This window comes from Chaetura pelagica, unplaced genomic scaffold, assembly GCF_000747805.2.
Source record: "Chaetura pelagica isolate M959 unplaced genomic scaffold, ChaPel_1.0 scaffold10, whole genome shotgun sequence".
NCBI lineage: Eukaryota > Metazoa > Chordata > Aves > Apodiformes > Apodidae > Chaetura > Chaetura pelagica.
Window position 1 is genome coordinate 862,596 of NW_009952263.1, and position 18,752 is coordinate 881,347.

General features: G+C 38.4%; 1 protein-coding gene across 1 annotated transcript in view; it reads right to left on the minus strand.

The window, feature by feature from the left end:
* Positions 1-8,873, minus strand: part of LOC104397600 (collagen alpha-4(VI) chain-like) — a 27,200-nt gene extending 18,327 nt beyond the window's left edge. Inside the window, exons 1-3 of the mRNA XM_010007600.1 lie at positions 8,825-8,873; positions 4,709-5,293; positions 947-1,296 (exon numbers count right to left, since the gene is read on the minus strand). Coding sequence (XP_010005902.1) covers positions 947-1,296; positions 4,709-5,293; positions 8,825-8,873 — 984 coding nt within the window. The remainder of the gene's footprint in view (positions 1-946; positions 1,297-4,708; positions 5,294-8,824) is intronic.
* Positions 8,874-18,752: the final 9,879 nt, after the last annotated feature.

Sequence of the window (18,752 nt, forward strand, 5' to 3'; positions counted from 1 at the left end):
AGGAAGGTCTTTCTGCATGAAGGCCTTAGAAAGTGATTTACTATTAAAAGTGCTAACATTCAAACAGCTCCTACAGGACACGCTCAGTCGTTTTCTGAGTCGGCACCCTATGAAGAATAAACTGTCAGGGCAATGACCCTGAAAAACTCCAATGAGATCCAGCTTTCTTTCACTTAAGTGGAAAGATTCTCTATTGACTTCAGAAGGTACTAGACCAGGCTTTATGCTTCTCCCTTCACCTCACTTCAAGATGGATGAATTTACTGCAGTGTCAGTGCAGATTTTCCTGATCATGAGTTATCCCTCAGCAGAACTCTACTTTGTTATTTGAAAATATCTGACAAATTAACTACACAAATAAACGTAGGTTAACAAATTTATTGGATTACATTTTCTATGACTTCTGCTTAGAGCCGTCATTATTCTGGACAGAGATTTAGAGTTTCTGAATGAGAACTGTTTCCACTACTCCACGTACAAAGACATTCCTTGGTAAATACAGGAAAGGTTTTCTGTATGATTACTCATGATCATATGCATTAACCCAAATATTCTGGCTATTGTCTCACTGCAGTAGTGCTCAGGGAATTGGAAATGATATATGCAGCTGTATCAGGAAGAATGAAAAAACAGGAGGGTCTATACAAACATAATAAAACCCTTTTTACTGTGAGGCTGACCAAGCATGGGCAGAGGTTTTGGAGTCTCCATTCTTACAGATACTCAAAAGTTACCTGGACATGCTCCTGGGCAGCCTGATCTTGTTGATCCTCCTTGAGCAAGGGTGATTAGACAAAGTTACCTCCAGTAGTTCCTCAGCCATTCTGTAATTCTTTTTATTGGTTTCACTAGCTACTGAACTACCTTTTTGCCTCCCTGGAGTATTCAGCATCAGTCTGCAAATATAAAACTGTAATTTTTCCAGCATGAACATTTATGCCATTACCTTCACTTTAGCAGAGGTCACACTGAAGAACTTATCCTCAAGTGCCTGTAAGAAGTCTGCATTCAGGTAGGTGTCCACAGTGGTCTGTGCATCTAAGAACTTCTGGATGATGTCTTCATTATAGACTTCAAAATCAGAGTCAAAGATTAATAGTTTGGTCTGTGCCAGTACTTGGAACTTGAATCTAATGTTGACTGGAGAGCCAGAATTACAGGTGATATTTGGCAGCGACTTCATCTGGAGTAAAAGCCTGGGAAGGAATCCTTGCAATTTCTGCTTCAGAAGCACTGTGGATGCTGGCTGCACACGTCTTGAAATATCAATAGCTATAGAAAGACCTATGTCGCAACCTGAAAAAAAAAGTAGAAGAAACAGGAAACTATGAATATACACTATTTATGATCTCTCTTTTGTTAGAGTCATGGGAATGGAACAAAATTCAATGTGGTAAATTTAAAACTGGAAGTCAGAATCAGCAAGACGGCATTTTATATTTATGGAAAATACAGCAGTCAACCAGCTTCAGTGGGGATATGTTAAACTTGCAGATATTAGGTTCTACATCACTGATCACTCTTCTCCTGCCATCAAATGTCCTCAAAGGGCCTAATCTCACAAGTGTTTCCGTGAGCTTGGCTACCAACTTAAAATGTACAACAGATATTCCAATTGCAATGGCTTGATGGCTGACTGTGCTTTATTGCTTTGTCACAAGACCAAATGATACATATAAATGTAGAACAGGCCAAAGAAAAAGACATTACAGAAACAGGCAGCATTGCCTACATGCAATGTGAATATCCACTGTGAATAACAGATGTTATAAGATGAGGGCTATCTCAGTTACGGAACTAATTGAATAGCTCCTGATAAGATACTGTGCAAATACTGTGATGTGGTTAATTCCTCCCTCTTTTCCAAACATCTTGCCCTCATCAAGCAGCTAAACCACTTGGCTTATTTCTTCTGTACCTTGATTCTTCATGTGTCGTAGTGAATTTTATTCTGTGTCCCTATATGTATTATCATCCACTGTTGTACCTCTGCAAGGATGTCAGACGTGGTTTTATCTGTAAAACAGCACTTCATCTAATTCTGTTACTTCTTCACCAATTGGCTCTGAAAAACTTATTAAGCACAAAGTTGGTTTCCATGTTTGCTAGTTTGGGCTAGAACCTATAGACCATTATATCATATAAACTCCATTACAGTTATCTGGGTTTTCCCTCCCCTATGAAAAAGATGTGTTCAGTTCTCTAACCAAATAAATACAGAAATAACTTCACCTCAGAGTGGCCATCGCTGCATTTCAGTATTTTCACTTGCGGTACAAACTGCCCCCTAGAGGGTATGATTTGCATGAAAATCTTTAAAAGTTCACATTGGATCAATACAGTTTTTCTGTTTAGCCCACAACAAAAACTTTCTCTTAAACAGTTCAATATATCTATACACGCTTATATGCCCACACACACATGCCCCTCAGTCATGCCCCTTAGCCAGGCTGTGAGGCTGTACTTGAGACTTGAGACTTCAAGATTCACAGAACACCTGTGATGCAAAGGCCATAATCAGTTCAGGGAAGAGCATTTTTCTAATTGTGAGGGATGCTTCTGATTAAAAATTTCCATTAATATAAAATCTATTTGATTTTTCTTCCAGTACATGTTCATGTCCAGCATGCACAGAGTATGCTTTCATTATGAGATTTTTCTCAGATCTGGGACTTCTTAACCACATAATTTGCAGGGAGGGGGAAGGGCAACCATGGATTTAGCAGAGTAGCCCTGACAATTGGTCAGCCATGCTGCCTAGCTCTTAAAACATTCACTGCCAAGTCGCCAGCATACCAGCAATGATGCCAAAACAGTGGTAAAACATGCCCTTTTGTGCTACTGTGCTGTGCATGAGAACGTGCAAAACAGCTTCTGGTAGGTACTCCATACTCTGTTGATAATCTGCATTAATTTGCAGAAATAAATACCTCTGTGTAGCTAACCTCCTCTTCTAGTCACCTCTTCTCCCACACACATCCACATTGTTAAACTGCCCTGTCTTACTGCTGTTGAGTTACTGTAACTTGAATGCAGTTTTTTTAGTTTAAAAAATGTCGCAGTTTAAGAGAAGGTGACTGGAGAAAGGTGATTTAATAGATTTATTACAGGAAAGAAGGTCAGCAAATATAGGAAAACATATGACAGGACAAGACAAAACAGGGTTCACATGAAGATGATCTTTGTTTTATGAAACAAATTTATGCAGAACTTAATAAATACAGGCATCGGTGAGATCAAAGCCAATATACTTTCCCTAACTTACCTCTCTCTCTAAACCAGTATACCTGTATATATATTTACTGCTTTATCTCAATTAAATTTCTCTGTACTCTGGCCATGAAACACCAGGAGGTGCTACTGCATAAGCCACGCCCATGCTGTTCAGCAGCAGCACACTCCACTTCCACTGAAGCCCTCTCTCTTTTCAAGATTCCCATCTTTTCAGCAGAAGGTTTGCTCAGTTCCCGATGGGAAATAAGGGGGTGGGAGGTACAGAGCCCATACTGAAATAGGCCCAGCTGTCCTCTCTGAAAACCACCTGAGTAGATACAATGCACACAAAGAGAAGCTTCTGGCTTCAGGAGGGAAGGCTTAGCTCTTAAGTTTGGCCCCCGTCACCCTGGCAAGCACCAGCCAGTTTTGCTGTGTGTAGGATCTCACAGGCCTAGGGTGTGGGAGAGGCAGTTACCTAATTGTTCAGCTGTTGTCACAAAAAGCCTTAGACAAGCAGCGTGGTCATCCCAGTGTTCCTTTCTCACAACAAGTTTCTAGTCACTGAGGGAATGAAGCCTGGAGAGCTGGGTAGGATCCGTTTTCCGGCATAATAAAAAAGACAAAGAGCATGTATCCAACACATGCAAAACATTAGTTACATGATGAAAACACAAGGAAGAAAACAAGGAGTTTTATAGGACAGTCACAGTCCCTGTTAAGGATGGGCACAGGGAAAGCTGCTTCAGCACTGTCCTTCACAAATGAAACTGGACTCAAATGTGTCCTTTAGTGTCAAGAGTTTATGGAGAAGGGGATTAAAGTCAAGTGCCTAATGACCAGCATAATCTTTAACCCCTAACCTTTATTCTTCTTTGAGAAAAACTAGTGGAGGTATTCATACTGACCTCTGCAAAACCAGAAAAAAAAAAAAAACATTACAAATTTTAACTACATAATATTTTAAAGAATTTCTGTTCTGATTTTAGTTTTGTCACCATGCCTCTTTTATATCCCTCCACCTTTCACCATTCAAAAACAATCCTTAAAGAAACAGGGAAAATACATGTTCTGTGAATTTTGCTGTTCAGCAAGTATCTTGAAAGGGAAAATATTACTTCCCTTCATTCTTCATAACTCCTAGAATGCTCTACTTGAAGTAGGTTTTTGCAGGAAATAAGAGTTACCAAAAGCACAACTTAATAAATAATTATGTGTTCAACTGTTCAAAGAGCACTAAGTACAAAATTACTTTCTCATTTTAACAGTTAAACCTCACTGACTTCAATGCAGACACTGAAATGCGTTAAAAAGACCAGGGACATCATCGTGAACTGCAGCCTAACTCAAATTTAGCCCCACTGTTTTCAACTCCGTTACATGACAGTAACATTGATGTAAATTACATCAAAACCAGGACCACTTTCCTACACCTCATTGTCAGTTACACAATATGAATAACTGAAGTAGCACATGTATAATAACAGCTTCTTACCTTCTATCTCATTTTCAACTGCAAGGCAGAAGTTTCGCAAAAGTCTTCTGGAGAGATCTTGAAGGTCATCAAAACTACCAGCACTATACAGATATTTCCCAAATGGTTTGCTGGCTATTTGCTGAAGCTCAGTTGTATTCTGGACACCAATTCCCACCACATAGAGGGAGATGCCTCTGTTTCTCAGTTTTCTAGCAGGCAATTCAACTTCATCGCTGGATTCTCCACCAGTGATCAGAATGGCTACCTGTGGGACATAACCCTTAGCTCTGCTACCAGCAGGTTCAGTGAAGTACACTTCATTGACAAAATCCAGAGCTCTCCCTGTGTAAGGTTCTCCACTTCTATATGGCAAATTCCCAATTTGCTCCAGAACATCACTTTTCAAATACTGGTTCAGCAAGAATTCTTGGTAAGTCTCATTACTGTATTGTGCCAGCCCAACTCGGATCACATCAAGGCCAACATCAAGACTCAAAACCAAGGTGGAGAGGAAGTTCTTCACCTTCTGAAAGTTTTCCTGGCCAATACTTGTTGAAGTATCCACTAAAAAAACAACATCTGCCAATGTGCCTTTTCTGCAAGCTGTCCAAGAAAGATCACAGAGAAGAATGAATTATTATAGCTTCTCCAGCTTTGTTCATCAGCAAAGGAAGAACTGACTCTACATTTTATAATTAATGAAATAAATTGCAACTGTTTTGCATGCTTCTGCCTTTCCCTCTCCCATCATTATTTTTCAATATTTTAAAGGTAGACAGGCACTTAACATTTATCCCAATTATGAACTGATTTTATTGAAAGCTAGTTAGTAATATATGGATGATGCAAAAAGTTAAAACTTCTTGTCAGAGGCTAAATCGTTTTGCAACACCATTATTAGGTAAAAAAGAAATGCTGAAATTCACACTGACACAACTTCCACACTCAGCCTGGTAATTGCTGTACACACTTCTGTATGTGAACCACAACCATAAGAATGTCTTAACCTACTGTCAAGTGAGCTCAAAGCAAAAGTTACTCATGCACTTCGAGCTGCATTCTGCAAGCATACATTACTTATAAATATTTATTATCTGAGGGGAAAAATAAATTCATACCATCTTAAACAGGACTAAGCACACTGACTTGTAGTAAATACTAAACTCATGTTGTTTCCACACCTTTCAGAAGCATATGATGCTAGTAGGGCATGGATGAAACAGTTACTATTATTCAAACCAACAGTCATGCAGAAAATGTACTGCAACTGGACAAAACATTTTCTCCAGTAGCTCTTCCAAAAGACCTGACTACCAAAATTAAAATGCTAAAGCCTGTGATTTATCTTGCTTTTGGCAATCTTACAATTAAGGAGTTCTGGAAATACCAAACTTCAGCATGAATGAACAAAAGCAATTTTTAATGAGCTGCTACATTTAATTTTGCATTTTTTTAGGATGACTCTCCTACCCTAGTTTCAATATATGTTTCATAAAAATATACATTATCCCTAGTTATACAAAGAATAAACTGTCATGAATTCTTCATCTCTCTCTGGCATTGGGTATAAATGGAAAAAATAATTTTGCTATCAACTTGAAGAAGCATAATTTCTTGAGTGTATTACCAGTCTGCTGTGCAACTATAGAGCAGAAGGTCGAAACAAAGAGAAGAAAAAGAATTGGTTTCCAGTCATCCATTTTGAAATCTTCCCTAGAAAAAAAAACAAAGACATTAAGAAATACAGGCAAATTTCCTCAGGAAGAGATTTTTAATTGTGGAGAAAACGGGTAAGTGCATTTTATTATCAACATGGAGACTTTCTTGCTATATGCAATCTAAAGCAACCCTTAAACTTCATCTTTTCTTCTTTTTTCAGCTTTCAACAGAGTTGTTAAAGTTTGACACTGATGTACAGCATATAACCAAAATGAACTGCTCACTGCTCTGCTCTTACAATCGTGCTTTGTTCTGATGCACACAGCTATATTTACCACATCCAAAATTCAACTAAAAGCAAGCTATTCACAATAGAGTTACGAAGCAAAAATTCCCATCTAGCTTTGAAATTCCCCACCCACATACCTATTTAAAAGAAAAATTGGGTGGTGCTATCTATATACAACACACATAAATAATAAGCATTCATTTACAAATGAAGCTAGTAACGAAGACACTTTCCATATAAAAGTACAACATGCTGTGGGAAATGGGAACAAAAATGACTTAGCAAGACAAGTACATCAAGCCACACTGAGCTTAAGCAAACTAAACAAGTGAGAAAAATCAGGTTTGAAGAACTTTCAATTCTAGAGCACATATACACCAAATAGCTTGAAGTATAAACAGAAATAATAAACCAGAGCCTTGGAGGCCAAGCCTACAAAAAGAGGGTAATATGAAAACATTTCATAGGTGGTTGTTCTGCTTAAGTTCTCCTTCTTTTCTGACTAGTTCTAGCTGTTTTCCTCTTAATTCCACCCTCACATTCTGTTCCAGATAAAAACTGAGCTGCATAGCACAATGCTGATGCCAGCAGATGGGAAAAAAAGGCTTTTTTTGTAAAATTTATTAATATAAAGGCCAAATGCTTCTGCATTCTGGATAGGTTGGCTACGTATTGCCAGCCAGGAGGATGAGAAAAACAGATATAGTGTTTGTTTATTGTATGACCTTTGGTTATTCGAGTATCTAAAACAGACAAATAAAAGATGCCACTGCTGCTGCCAGCCAAAGTCACTCCTCTCACCAGACCTTTGTGGCTGGTCCTCTTTCAACTGAGAGCAGATGTCTTCAGAACAAAAGTCCACCTTGCCCAACCCCTTATCTTTGACAATGGCCATTAGCTTAAAGAAAGGGCATAAAAGGAAAGTTAAATAATGTGTCTTCTCCCTTCTACAAACTGGTTTAAAGGTTTCCAGGTTGCATTTGGGTGAAGACCACACTTCCATAAATGCTTCTCATCTCTACAAAGCCAACTGTATTATTATATTAAAGTCACAAACCAATTAGGTTACCATATTGTAAATATAATTTATATCATACTGAAAAATTCTTATGGTTGAGTGGACCCAGGATGTTGTTGACACCTATAAGAGGAACTACAGAGAGAGAGGGTCTTGAGGACCCCAAAGGACCCAGGAAGGTTGGAGACCCAGGAGAACGGGAAGCTCAGTCCCTTTTTCCTTTGCCTTTCTTCCTTGCTGCTGGTGGTTCTTCAACTCACCACATGTTCTCCAGAATCCAGTTCTATCAGGTGCTGTGAGGAGCCATGTTCCCCTCTCCTGAGGCACTCTTGCTGCTAGGGACTCTCACTTAAAAAGAACAGAAGGCAATGCTGGGGTCTGTGCACTGTGGAAACCTTCACGCCTCTGCATGTTGCAGTTCTCTCTAATAAGCACTTCTAACATAAGGGAAACTGTGGTATGTCATGTGTGAAGCCAGAGCAAATAAAAATGTTTTGCAATCATACGCCATCTTTCCAATTAAATTTTGTCTTGGATTTAACTTTTCTGTATATATTCATGATAGCTACTGAACCTCTTAAGAGCTTGATCACTTTGACAGAGATTTGATTCCCAGTTATTCTCTTTTCACTACTATGCCTCATGACATCACCCTCTTTTTTAGACATAAGTAAAAAGTTTATCCTGAGACACAAATATTTTAATGGTATTCAAAATGAAAACAATCATGATTACTAACTTACTTTACCATATCATGGAGTACCTACTTTGATGGCATAATTATTGTGCCAGGAAAGCAGTAAGCATCTTGAACTATATGGTTTTAATAAACTGCGCATGGATCTATAGACTCAGACAAAACCATACAAATTCAAGGGCAGTGAAGTAAATCACTGCCAGTATTGCCAAAGCCTCTAGTTAGTGTTTCAGTCTAAAAATTTCTACCACCATGAGTTTGTGAAAAACTCAGGAGCACCAATATGACCATGCTTCCAGGGTCTATGGGGCTGTCCACAGTCAGATGAGCAAAATGTAACTGCTGTTATAGCTAGGGGCTAGATTTTCCTCAGTAATGTTAACATCTGAATTTTGTACCAAAGTCTAGCTATTGCTGTTCAGATCATACACAATTATCAGTGACTGTTGAGCTATGCAACTATTTCCGTACCTCCTAACATCTGTAGTCTCTGTTTGCCTACTTCTTCTTCCAGACTCATGACTCGAGAATGTTTCCTGCTCATGGGGTCAGATACCCTGCACCTGCAAAATCTCTCCCACTCTTCCCTAAACACTGAGTGCAGATGGGAACCTATTTCACACTTGCTCTGTTTTTCCCTTCAGTAGCTTCTGTTGACATTGGGCAGGTTCTTTAAATACACTGCAATTAAAAAACATACATGAACTAATCTTCCCATCTTTTACCATTTGTTTTGCTTTATCTTCACATAGGAAATTCCGATACTGCACTACAAGGTGCATAAGCAGTGGTATTTATGCATTCTATGTGTATTCATTATTTGCTGAAGGAAAATGAAAGTAGTAATTTAATAGAAAACTCATGTCATGTAGCTCATAGATATGACAAGCCAAAGCCTAAATAACTCACTCAGAAACACATAGTGTCTCAGAGCATTACCACTTCTGCATATTAAGCTAGCAATATGTTAATTCCAAAATATACTTAAACATAAAACAGTATATACAAGGTCCTAGCATAAGCTACTGAAAGATACTTATCTGTAGTAGTTTAATAAATATTTATACGCATAATCTGTGTAACATTCTAAGACAGCAATTCTCAAAAATCTAAGAGCTGTTTTTACTTTAATGCCATTTTAGGAGACAACAGTATGAAAATTATTAAAAGTCCTTAGAAAACAGTATAAAAGAAAACATATTTTAAAGCTTATTTTACTTTCAGCATTTTCCCTTATTTGTTCCCAGAGACCCACCAATATGTATACAATAAATCCCAAAGAAAATTATCAGCAGCACTTCTGAATTCTTTAAATGGTTCACAAATATTGCTTGGAGCTATATTTAGTTTTTTCCTTTTTTAATCAACTAATGTTCTAGTTTTATCCTCAGTTGCTTCATTTTTTTACACAGCTAAAAGAAAGTAATTCTGTAGATGTTTGCTGCCAGAGCAAAATGCATGGTCAAATGTTAATACACTTCTAAGTATACTATCACAAGTATGGAGATTTTGAGGCAACATCTGGTTTTCACCTATAATTTATAACCTTGTCACATGCAGTATCTCCCTCCACAATCCTGGTTTGGGGACATTTTCCCCTTTCCATTCGTATACACTAAGAGAACAAACACAATCTTTCATGTGACAACTCTACCAATGCAAATGAATGTGATTTTGTAGCTTTCTCCTACCTACTGAAGTACACCAGTTAGTTTCTTCACTTTTTATGCAATGATTTCATTCCTTCCATAGTCTTTGGAAAAAGCCTGAGTCCTGGAGTGCAGCAGACAGACAGCTTCAGCTCACATGCCCCAGTCAGTTATCCCTTTCCTCCACCACCTCCTTTTCTCTCATAAGGCAAATTTAAAGCCTGGATTCCATCTGTGGAACTTCCTGATCTCATCAAACAGTAAAACCAGGACAAAACCATCTCACCCTCCCAACCTCACCACTCTCCTCATGTGTCCAATTATTGAAATTTCACCAAGACAAACTAATATCAGAAGGATAAATGTTTCCATAAAATCATGTAAAATATTTTCTAAGTGTCAATTCATTATGTAAATTAAGAAATCTTTTTATTAGTTATCTTCTCTCTACAGGCAACTTTTCCTACAAGTACATTATCTTTTTATTAGCACTGACATGTCTCAGGAAGAAAGTTGCAGCTTTACTTGCTGCAGCTTTACTGGTTTCTCAGGCAAGTTTCCTAACAATTGCAGATACAAGCTCATGGCGAGACACTGATTCAAGCAAAGAGATCCTGGGTGACTTACCTGACTTAGGAAGACAGTGGGATCAACATGAGGTTCAAGTTATTCTGTTATTGTACACATGACATTGTACATGGTTTTAGACTTTTCTCCCAGTTAGTTTCTTCAAGAAAGAAGTCAGAGGGAACGTTACTCTTCACCTTCCACCCCAGATGGAGGAAAAAATTTGAAAATAGAACACTGAAAATGGAGTTGTGAAGCTGAAAATATCTTAACCTTGTTAAATGAGCTCATATCTAGCAATAACTCATTCTGCCCCAGAATAAGATCACTTTCAAACTCCTACCCATTTTGTTCTTTGGTCTTAATAAGATAAAAGCATAAGGGGACCTCCTATGATAATTTGAGATTTTAATCAATAACATGTATACATATAATTATAATTATATTAATTTCACAGCAAGGTGGGTTTGCTCCTCCTAAGGGACTTGTTAAAAGGGAGTAAAGGAGGATGAAAGATCTCCTTGATGTAAGAACTACATTTGCCAAATCAGAAAGTCCTTATGGAGCAAGAGATGCACTTGTTATTGTTGTTCTCCCTTTCCCATCAATCCTGGCTTTAGACTTACTTTGCATAAGATATGTAGTATCATGTGAATAAGAAGCATCATAGCAGTACCAAGAATCAACTTTGCCTATAGAAAAAAATACAAAGGTGACCAATTAAAAAGCATGAAGGCAGGAAATAATAACCATCTGACATATCTTGTAAAATGGGACAGCTAAACCTGGATGATGATATAAGTAATTTATTATATCCTTGCCAGTTCCTTTGACTGGAAAGCAGACAAATGGGAACAGCGTAAAGGTTAAGAGTATCAACTTTACCCACATGTGCTCCACTGACTCATTTAATAAAGGATATTAAGTGAACTAAACACAACCCTTTCATTCATGAAAGAGCTTCTCAAAGCCAAAAGTGCTTAAGAAAACTAGCAGATGTGACTCTCCTGCTCCTAGGAATACTGAGAGGGAAAGCATCCTATACACAGAAGTACTGAAACCCAATCTCATCTGGAACAAATTACTGTTATAAAAAGTCTTGCTTTAGAATAGAAATAGTGTAAGTCAGCTCATGTTGAACTACCACAAAATGGGGAATTCAAAATTGAGGGCAACAGTTTACATGGAACTTTACAGAAGTTTTTGAAGCCCCAGTACGTTATGCACTAACGCAATCGGAGCTTACTGGTGGCGGCAAGATGCAGATTCTTATTTTATCAAAGCTTTATTTAAGAAAACTGTGACCCTGCAATAGTAAGAGATTTAAAACTTCTGGTCACATCTCTTGGCTAAAAGAATCTGATTGTCCTCTTATTTTTAATGTTGAGAATCATGCACAGTTTTACCAAGATCTTCCACTTCTGATAGCTGGAAAACATGATGCTAGAAAGAATCAAGATTTTTTTGTTGTGAGTATCTTCACAAGACCTGCCCCAAAAACAACTGGAAAACTGTCATTTTGTAGCTAGAGATATAAATTATATCTCCTCTTTCTTGCCAGTTCTAAGGATTACTTATAACTAGTCTTTTAAAGTAAGTAAATTTTAAACCAAATTTGCACTAAGATGCAAAAAATACATATCCCGTAATAAGAAAAAACAAAGAAATAAAGAAAGCAGTGTGCTGTTCGTTTTGATGTCTCTGACACTTTCCAGTGCTTTTCTCATTGCCATAAGTCTTAGAAACAGCAACAGCACTATTTCTTGTCTATCTTTGCTTACTTCAAACCACCAAAACTACTGTTGTGCCCTGTAATTAATTCAAAGCTCATCATGTCTTGTCAAATGAAATATCGTTATAATATTCACAAAGCAGACATTCTAGTTAAAGGATGTTACACATACATTTCTGAAGCATCCTAATATTATTATTGGGTGCCTATTTTACTTGGAATCACTTAGAATAAATTTTGTTTATCCAAAGGCTCTTTGCTTATTCACTGAAACAAACAACATTTGTTTAACTGAATATTATATTTGGATTTGAACATGTAGAAGAATTACGTGACTGTATGCAGGCAAATGAGAGCTAAAGAGCTTTATGGTCACCATCTTTAACACTACGGCTGTTTCAGAGGCAATGAAAATTAAGCAGCATGTTTTATATCTTGCCACTTGAGAGAACAAACCAAAGTAAATGCTAGAAGTGTCAAAAGGTGACAACTTTCTCATATGCCTGAAGCACTTTCGCAGGTAACTTAGAAAATGTTTTGTGTGACACATGAGATATAATGTAAGTTAATGCATATGCAAGCATTTTTAAATAATCCTCAGAAACATTACCACTATATTAAAGCTCTCAGTAGGAAACACAGTTTTGCAAGGAACCAAGGAACTTTAAAAAGTGGCTTCACATCACACTGAACCAACATAAGAGTCCAAAATTCCAGTTTCTGCTTGAAGAGAAATGAATTTGAAAATAATCTGGCATCCCTCAAAGTGCTGCATTTTTTCAAAAAGCAGAATTCATGGATTTTTTTGAAATACTATAATATCAAGCTTTTAAACACCAAAATGAGTTATATACTATATAATGCTTGCAAAATGAGGGTGCTTTTTCCTTCATTTTTGCAGAGGGAAGACAAGGAACCAAGCTGTTACAAACAAAATATCTGCTAATACAGTATAGTCAGCTTCAAATGTGGCATTTCAGAGCACTTTGCACTCAAATCACATCTCTGACTGATCTCAGTTAAAAAAAGCTAGACTCTGGGGGAAAATAAAAATAATTTAAAAATCATGCATGTAGAGTTAAAAAAAAAAAAAAAAAGAAAAAAAAAAGACAAAGTAAAACAACCCCCAAACTCCTAGAATACACAATTAGGGACTACCTTTGAAAAGTCTGTCATATATGATTAGTCAGCATTACACAGGACTACCTTGGCAGATGCAGGAACATCATTTGAGTCTCTACAGTAGCACTGAAAGTGCCAGGTTCTCTACCTTCAAAGCCCTGTCTCTTTTGTCCCAATAAATTCAGTAAGAACTGCACACATAATCCCCTTCACTACTTTTTTTTTTTTTTTTAAATCCACAATGTCAGTTCTTCACACATACTGAAAAACCATGTAGAAAAAATAATTAGATAAAACATGCAATTAAACACGGGTTCATACTGCATAGGCACAGGGAGTCAGTCACAGAATTTGGCCTCTACAGCACCATCTACAAAAATAATCCTCTTTTCTTAGGACACAGAAAAGTAAAAAAGAAATATAGCATCACTGTTTTTCCCTGAGTACTACTAAGGCTTTCTGGCCAATGTTTCAGTTCAAGACTAACATATGCCTTTATTGATTTACTGATTAGAATTCCTACATGAGTAATTATGTTTCTACATTTTAATTTTGCTTCGGAAGGTTATAGGTTCAATTCAGTTGCAAAAGGACTTCTAAATAAATGCTTTTACTTAACCTCATGTCAAGAAAACAAAAAAATAGTATAATCTTACACACTGTATTGCCCAACACAGTAACATGCAGATAACTAAACTACAGTCTAGTCCCTTCTTAAAGCATGCTAGTTAATTTCAAATACTGAAAGCAGAGCTCTTGGGATCCTCTGAAAGTTGAGCATGGAAGTGGATTCCAGTGCCACATGGTGATGCTGGCCTCAAAAAATAGTAAGTATTCCTTCAATTAAAGAGAGATGGCAGCAATTATGTCATCAAATCTATCTGGAGTTCTTCTAGGTAAGAAAAATTATTATGCATGAGACAGAAACATTTGAGATGTCTCAATGTTAAATTGGAAGGAAAATGCTGAAAGCTAACTTGCCCAGATCAGAGATAATGACTGAAGACAAAATTCCCTTACATTAACCAAAAGGGAGAGTGCACAGACCTAAATCTTACAGAGAAAAAAAAAATAAAATTAAAAATACTTAGCTTTCTACCATATCAAGAATGTAGTGGTTTGGACCCAACACAACAACAAAGGAACAGCCCCATGGCCACTCACTCAGCTTCCACACACACACTCTGGGATGAGGAGGACAAAGTTCATGGGTCGAGACAAAGGACAGGGAGGGTTCTTCACCGATTAAGGTCCTAGGCAAAACAGACTCAACTTGGGGAAAAAATAATAGTTTAATTTCACACTAATCAAACACACACAGGACACAGACAACATAAAGAGCAGGGCTTGTACATGTTACCCCCACCCCTTCCTTCTTCCCGGGCCCAAATCACTTTGCTTCATGTTTCTCCACCTCCTTCTCCCCAGCGGCACAGGGGGACAGGGGATGGGGTTTGGAGTCAGTTCACAGGCTGGTGGTTCCTGCCCTTCCTTCCTCCTCAGGAAGAAGGATTCCTTACAGTCCTTCCCAGCTTCCCCGCAGGGTCCCTCCCTTGGGAGAGAGTCCTCCACGAACCTCTCCTTCATGAGTCCTTCCCACGAGGTCCGGAGCTGCTCCAGCCTGGGCTTCCCACAGAGTCACGGGCTGCGTCAGGAAAAGCCACCTCCCCTGGTGCCAGGGTCTTCCAAAGCTGCATAATCAGAATCCACTGGCAGCAAATCCTCTGGCCACAAAATCCAAGTCCAGTGGCCAAGTTCACCCGTCCTGGTGCCTGGTTCCATCATGTTCCTCCATGAGTGCAGGGGGACAGCCTGCCATCTTGCCATAGGTTGCAAGGAAACTTGAACAGATTGACTAGCAGAACCGCAGCACCTGAGACATCCATAACTTCATGTGATTCCATCACCATTTATTCAATAGGTCTTACCTGCATGAATACATAAAAATCCTAAAAGATTCTACTAAAAATGGTTAATTCTGGCAAAAAAAATGTCACCTGTTTTTTGGCTGGTTATCAACCCTGTATCACTTACTCTTTCAACTACTTAAGCTGATACCCTCTACAGTTTTAACCCAAAAAATTAAAAGCACAGATACAACTACTGGCTTGGAGATAAAAGCAGTGAACTGGAAGAGAATTTTCAGGTCATTTCAGTGCTACTTTTAAATAGAACAGGAATAAAAAGTGGCCCTAATTTCCAACTGCTTGCTCAGGATATTTGTAGAAGGTTGTCAGAGATTTGCCGCACTAGTAGGGTTATCTCTAGCACACTGTGAGACCACCTGTGCAAAGGTGCTTCTTCCAGCCTCAGGTTTAAGGCCACCATTCAAAGAAAGTTTTGGGAAAATCTATTCCTTTTGCTCCTGGGACAAAAGGAAGCAGTACTGCATAGGCAGCATGAGAAAACCTGTGTCTATACCTTCTGCCAGTAGTAAATGTGCTCAGTACTTTTGCTTCTGAGCACAAGCCTATTTGAGCTAATCCACTGATGAGTAGCCATCTGCAGCCATATAAACATACCATTTGCACCTGTGTATAGTGAGAGAACAACCAAACCTCACTGCATTCCTCTCCTGCATATTCCCAGACTGCTCTCTCCCATAAAATCTGATAATTCAGCACACTTCAGGCTTTCATATCAGCCACGAAAAACCCTTGCGAAGGAGATGTTATCTTTAATTCTTTAAGGTTCTCAGATCAACACCAAGAGCCCTCAGCACAACTAAGGAATAGGTACCCTATGATAGGTATGCTTGTGCCAATAACTTTCTTGAACATTCAAGATGCCACTAGCTCAGGATCAGTCATATGTTTGCTTCAGGATCAAAGGAATACAAAGGATGTGTTCTGCATACTCCTAAATCTCATATCACCATGTCCTTATCAGCTGGGACCCCAGATGAGGCTCAAGATTGGAAATTGTAATCATAAATAGGAAGAGTCAGGAGTGAACTTTCAGTCTCAAATTTGTATTTCCTAACCTATGAACACTGAGATTAGTTTAGCACTGCCACATATAACCATTTAGGGGACTTTAGGAATGGAGTAAGTTTTCTACTCTACTGACACATACTGGCATGTTTATTAACTACCTATGCAAATACACTATTTACTCTTAAGTTACCTTTTCAAATATAATAGATAGTGGTTTAGCAACTTCATCTGCCAGTTCCTTCAGGACCTCATATGCTTCTCATCAGGTCCCACAGACTTGTGCACATTTAGGTACCTTAGCTGGTCTTGAACCTAATCGTCTCCTAAGGTGGGCAGCACTTCATTCTCCCAGTCTTTGCCTTTTGATTCTGAGAATTGGACAGCACAGCTAGAGCACTTGCTGGTGAAAATCAAGGCAAAAAAAAAAAGTTGTTGAGTACCTCAGTCTTCTCCATGTCAGTTGTAGTCTGGTCTCCCACTCCTCTCATCAAAGGAGGTAGTTTCTTTCTTTTCCTTTGCTGTCCTATGTACCTGAAGAAACTCTTGTTATTTTTCACATCCTAGTCTGGTTCAGCTCCAGCTGTGCCTTGACTTTTTTGATCCCTTCCCTGCACCCTGACTTTTTCTCTTCAGTTTTTCATTTTATTTTCAACTTGCTTTAACCTGCAGCTGTGTCATCTTTTTTTTCCAGGAAACGTCTTCTATGCATCATACAGTCTCAAAACACATACCCTTTTTGTTCTCTTCTGTTTGATAGCAATCAGCTGTCTCAGGAAAGACAGGCAGAAATTTTGTGGTTTTTTTCAACTTATTTCCTATCCAACATATCCTTTGGGATATGAATCAGCAAAGCACCCTTGACTTCAATACCACAGCTCACAGTAGATAAGGATCTGGTGTGCAGATGGGTCTTTCACTCCAACCTCTCTTTCCTTAGAAAGACAAAGAAAAACTATTGCACTTTAGACTGCCTGACACTGGCAATGACCAGCTATTCTAAGAGTGATTCTACTGGCCACACCACTTCGAGGTAGCAGAGAGCTCTTTTGGTAGTAGAGTAGTCCATCCCTTCTAGACGCAGTAACTCAAAAATGGATAAAAAAATAGAGTAAGATGCAGCCATAATGTGAATGAGTTAGTCATGCCACCATAAGCAAGGCTAATGCTGCAACAGAGATCATATAGTTAATGTTTCTGGTGAATCTATCCCTGCTCCCATCACAAGGAGGTCTACACAGTGTGGACTACAGCACACCAAATACTGGGGCAATTGCACAATTTGTTTTTTTAGAGAAGATGTAGTGCATTTAATTTAAAAAAAATTAATTCCTTCCAGTTTTCTGGCAAAAGCATGACAGTCTCTATGAGACAACAAGTGATAGTGTCCTAGTTTTGGATTACAGAGATGCAAAAGAAAGCAATTTCTTATGAGCAGCCACAGAAAGCAAACTATGGTGTCCATTGCTTGTAACAGATTTCTCTAAGAATCTGATCATTACATTGATTCCAGACCCCTGTTTTAAGCTGTCCTTCTTCAAAGTACTTTTTTTTTTTTTTTCTTTTCACCTACTCAATCCATCAAAGCTAGTCAAGTCATTGTTAAGTTAAATTTGGAAATGTATATGCAATTGTATATGCAATGGGCATATTCCTGAGGACTGGTCTTGAGAAAAACTAGCAAACCCACTTGAAAAATTTCAGAAAGCAGCAAGAAAGCACTAAATGACAGCAAATGCACACTCTCTTATTGAAACATCCTTCTTATAGCTGCACTTTCACAGAGGTGAACTGCAAGGCTAGTGTTTTCATACTCTGTTGACACCATCCTGTTTTTTCATGACAGTGCAGCTCTCACATGAAAAAAAACAACCAACTTTCAAGGTAGAAACAAACACTTTAAGTACATATACTGAAGGAAGTACATTTAAGCAATTTTTGTGCATTCTTCCTGCAGAGGTTTTTTGCAATGAAAAATAGGTCACAGCAAATCATTAGAACAACAGAATAACAGGTTTGAAGGGACATCAAGGATCATCTGGTTCAACTTGTCTAGACCGTGCTTCTGCAAAGCAAGATGGCCCAGTACCCTGTGCAGCTGAATCTTAAGAGTGTCCAATGTTAGGGAATCCACCACTTCCCTGGGGAGATTATTACAATGTCTGACTGTTGTCACAGTGGAAAGTTTTCTTCTTGTGTCCAGTTGGAATCTCCCCAGGACTAACTTGTATCCATTGTCCCTTGTCTTTCTTGTGCTTCCTTTTAAAAAGGGATTCTCCATATTCTTGTTAGCTACCCTTTAAGTACTAGAAGATGGTGATGAGGTCTCCCCTATGCCTTCTTTTCTCAAGGCCAAAAAACCCCAAATTCTCTCAGCCTTTCCTCATATGGCAGGC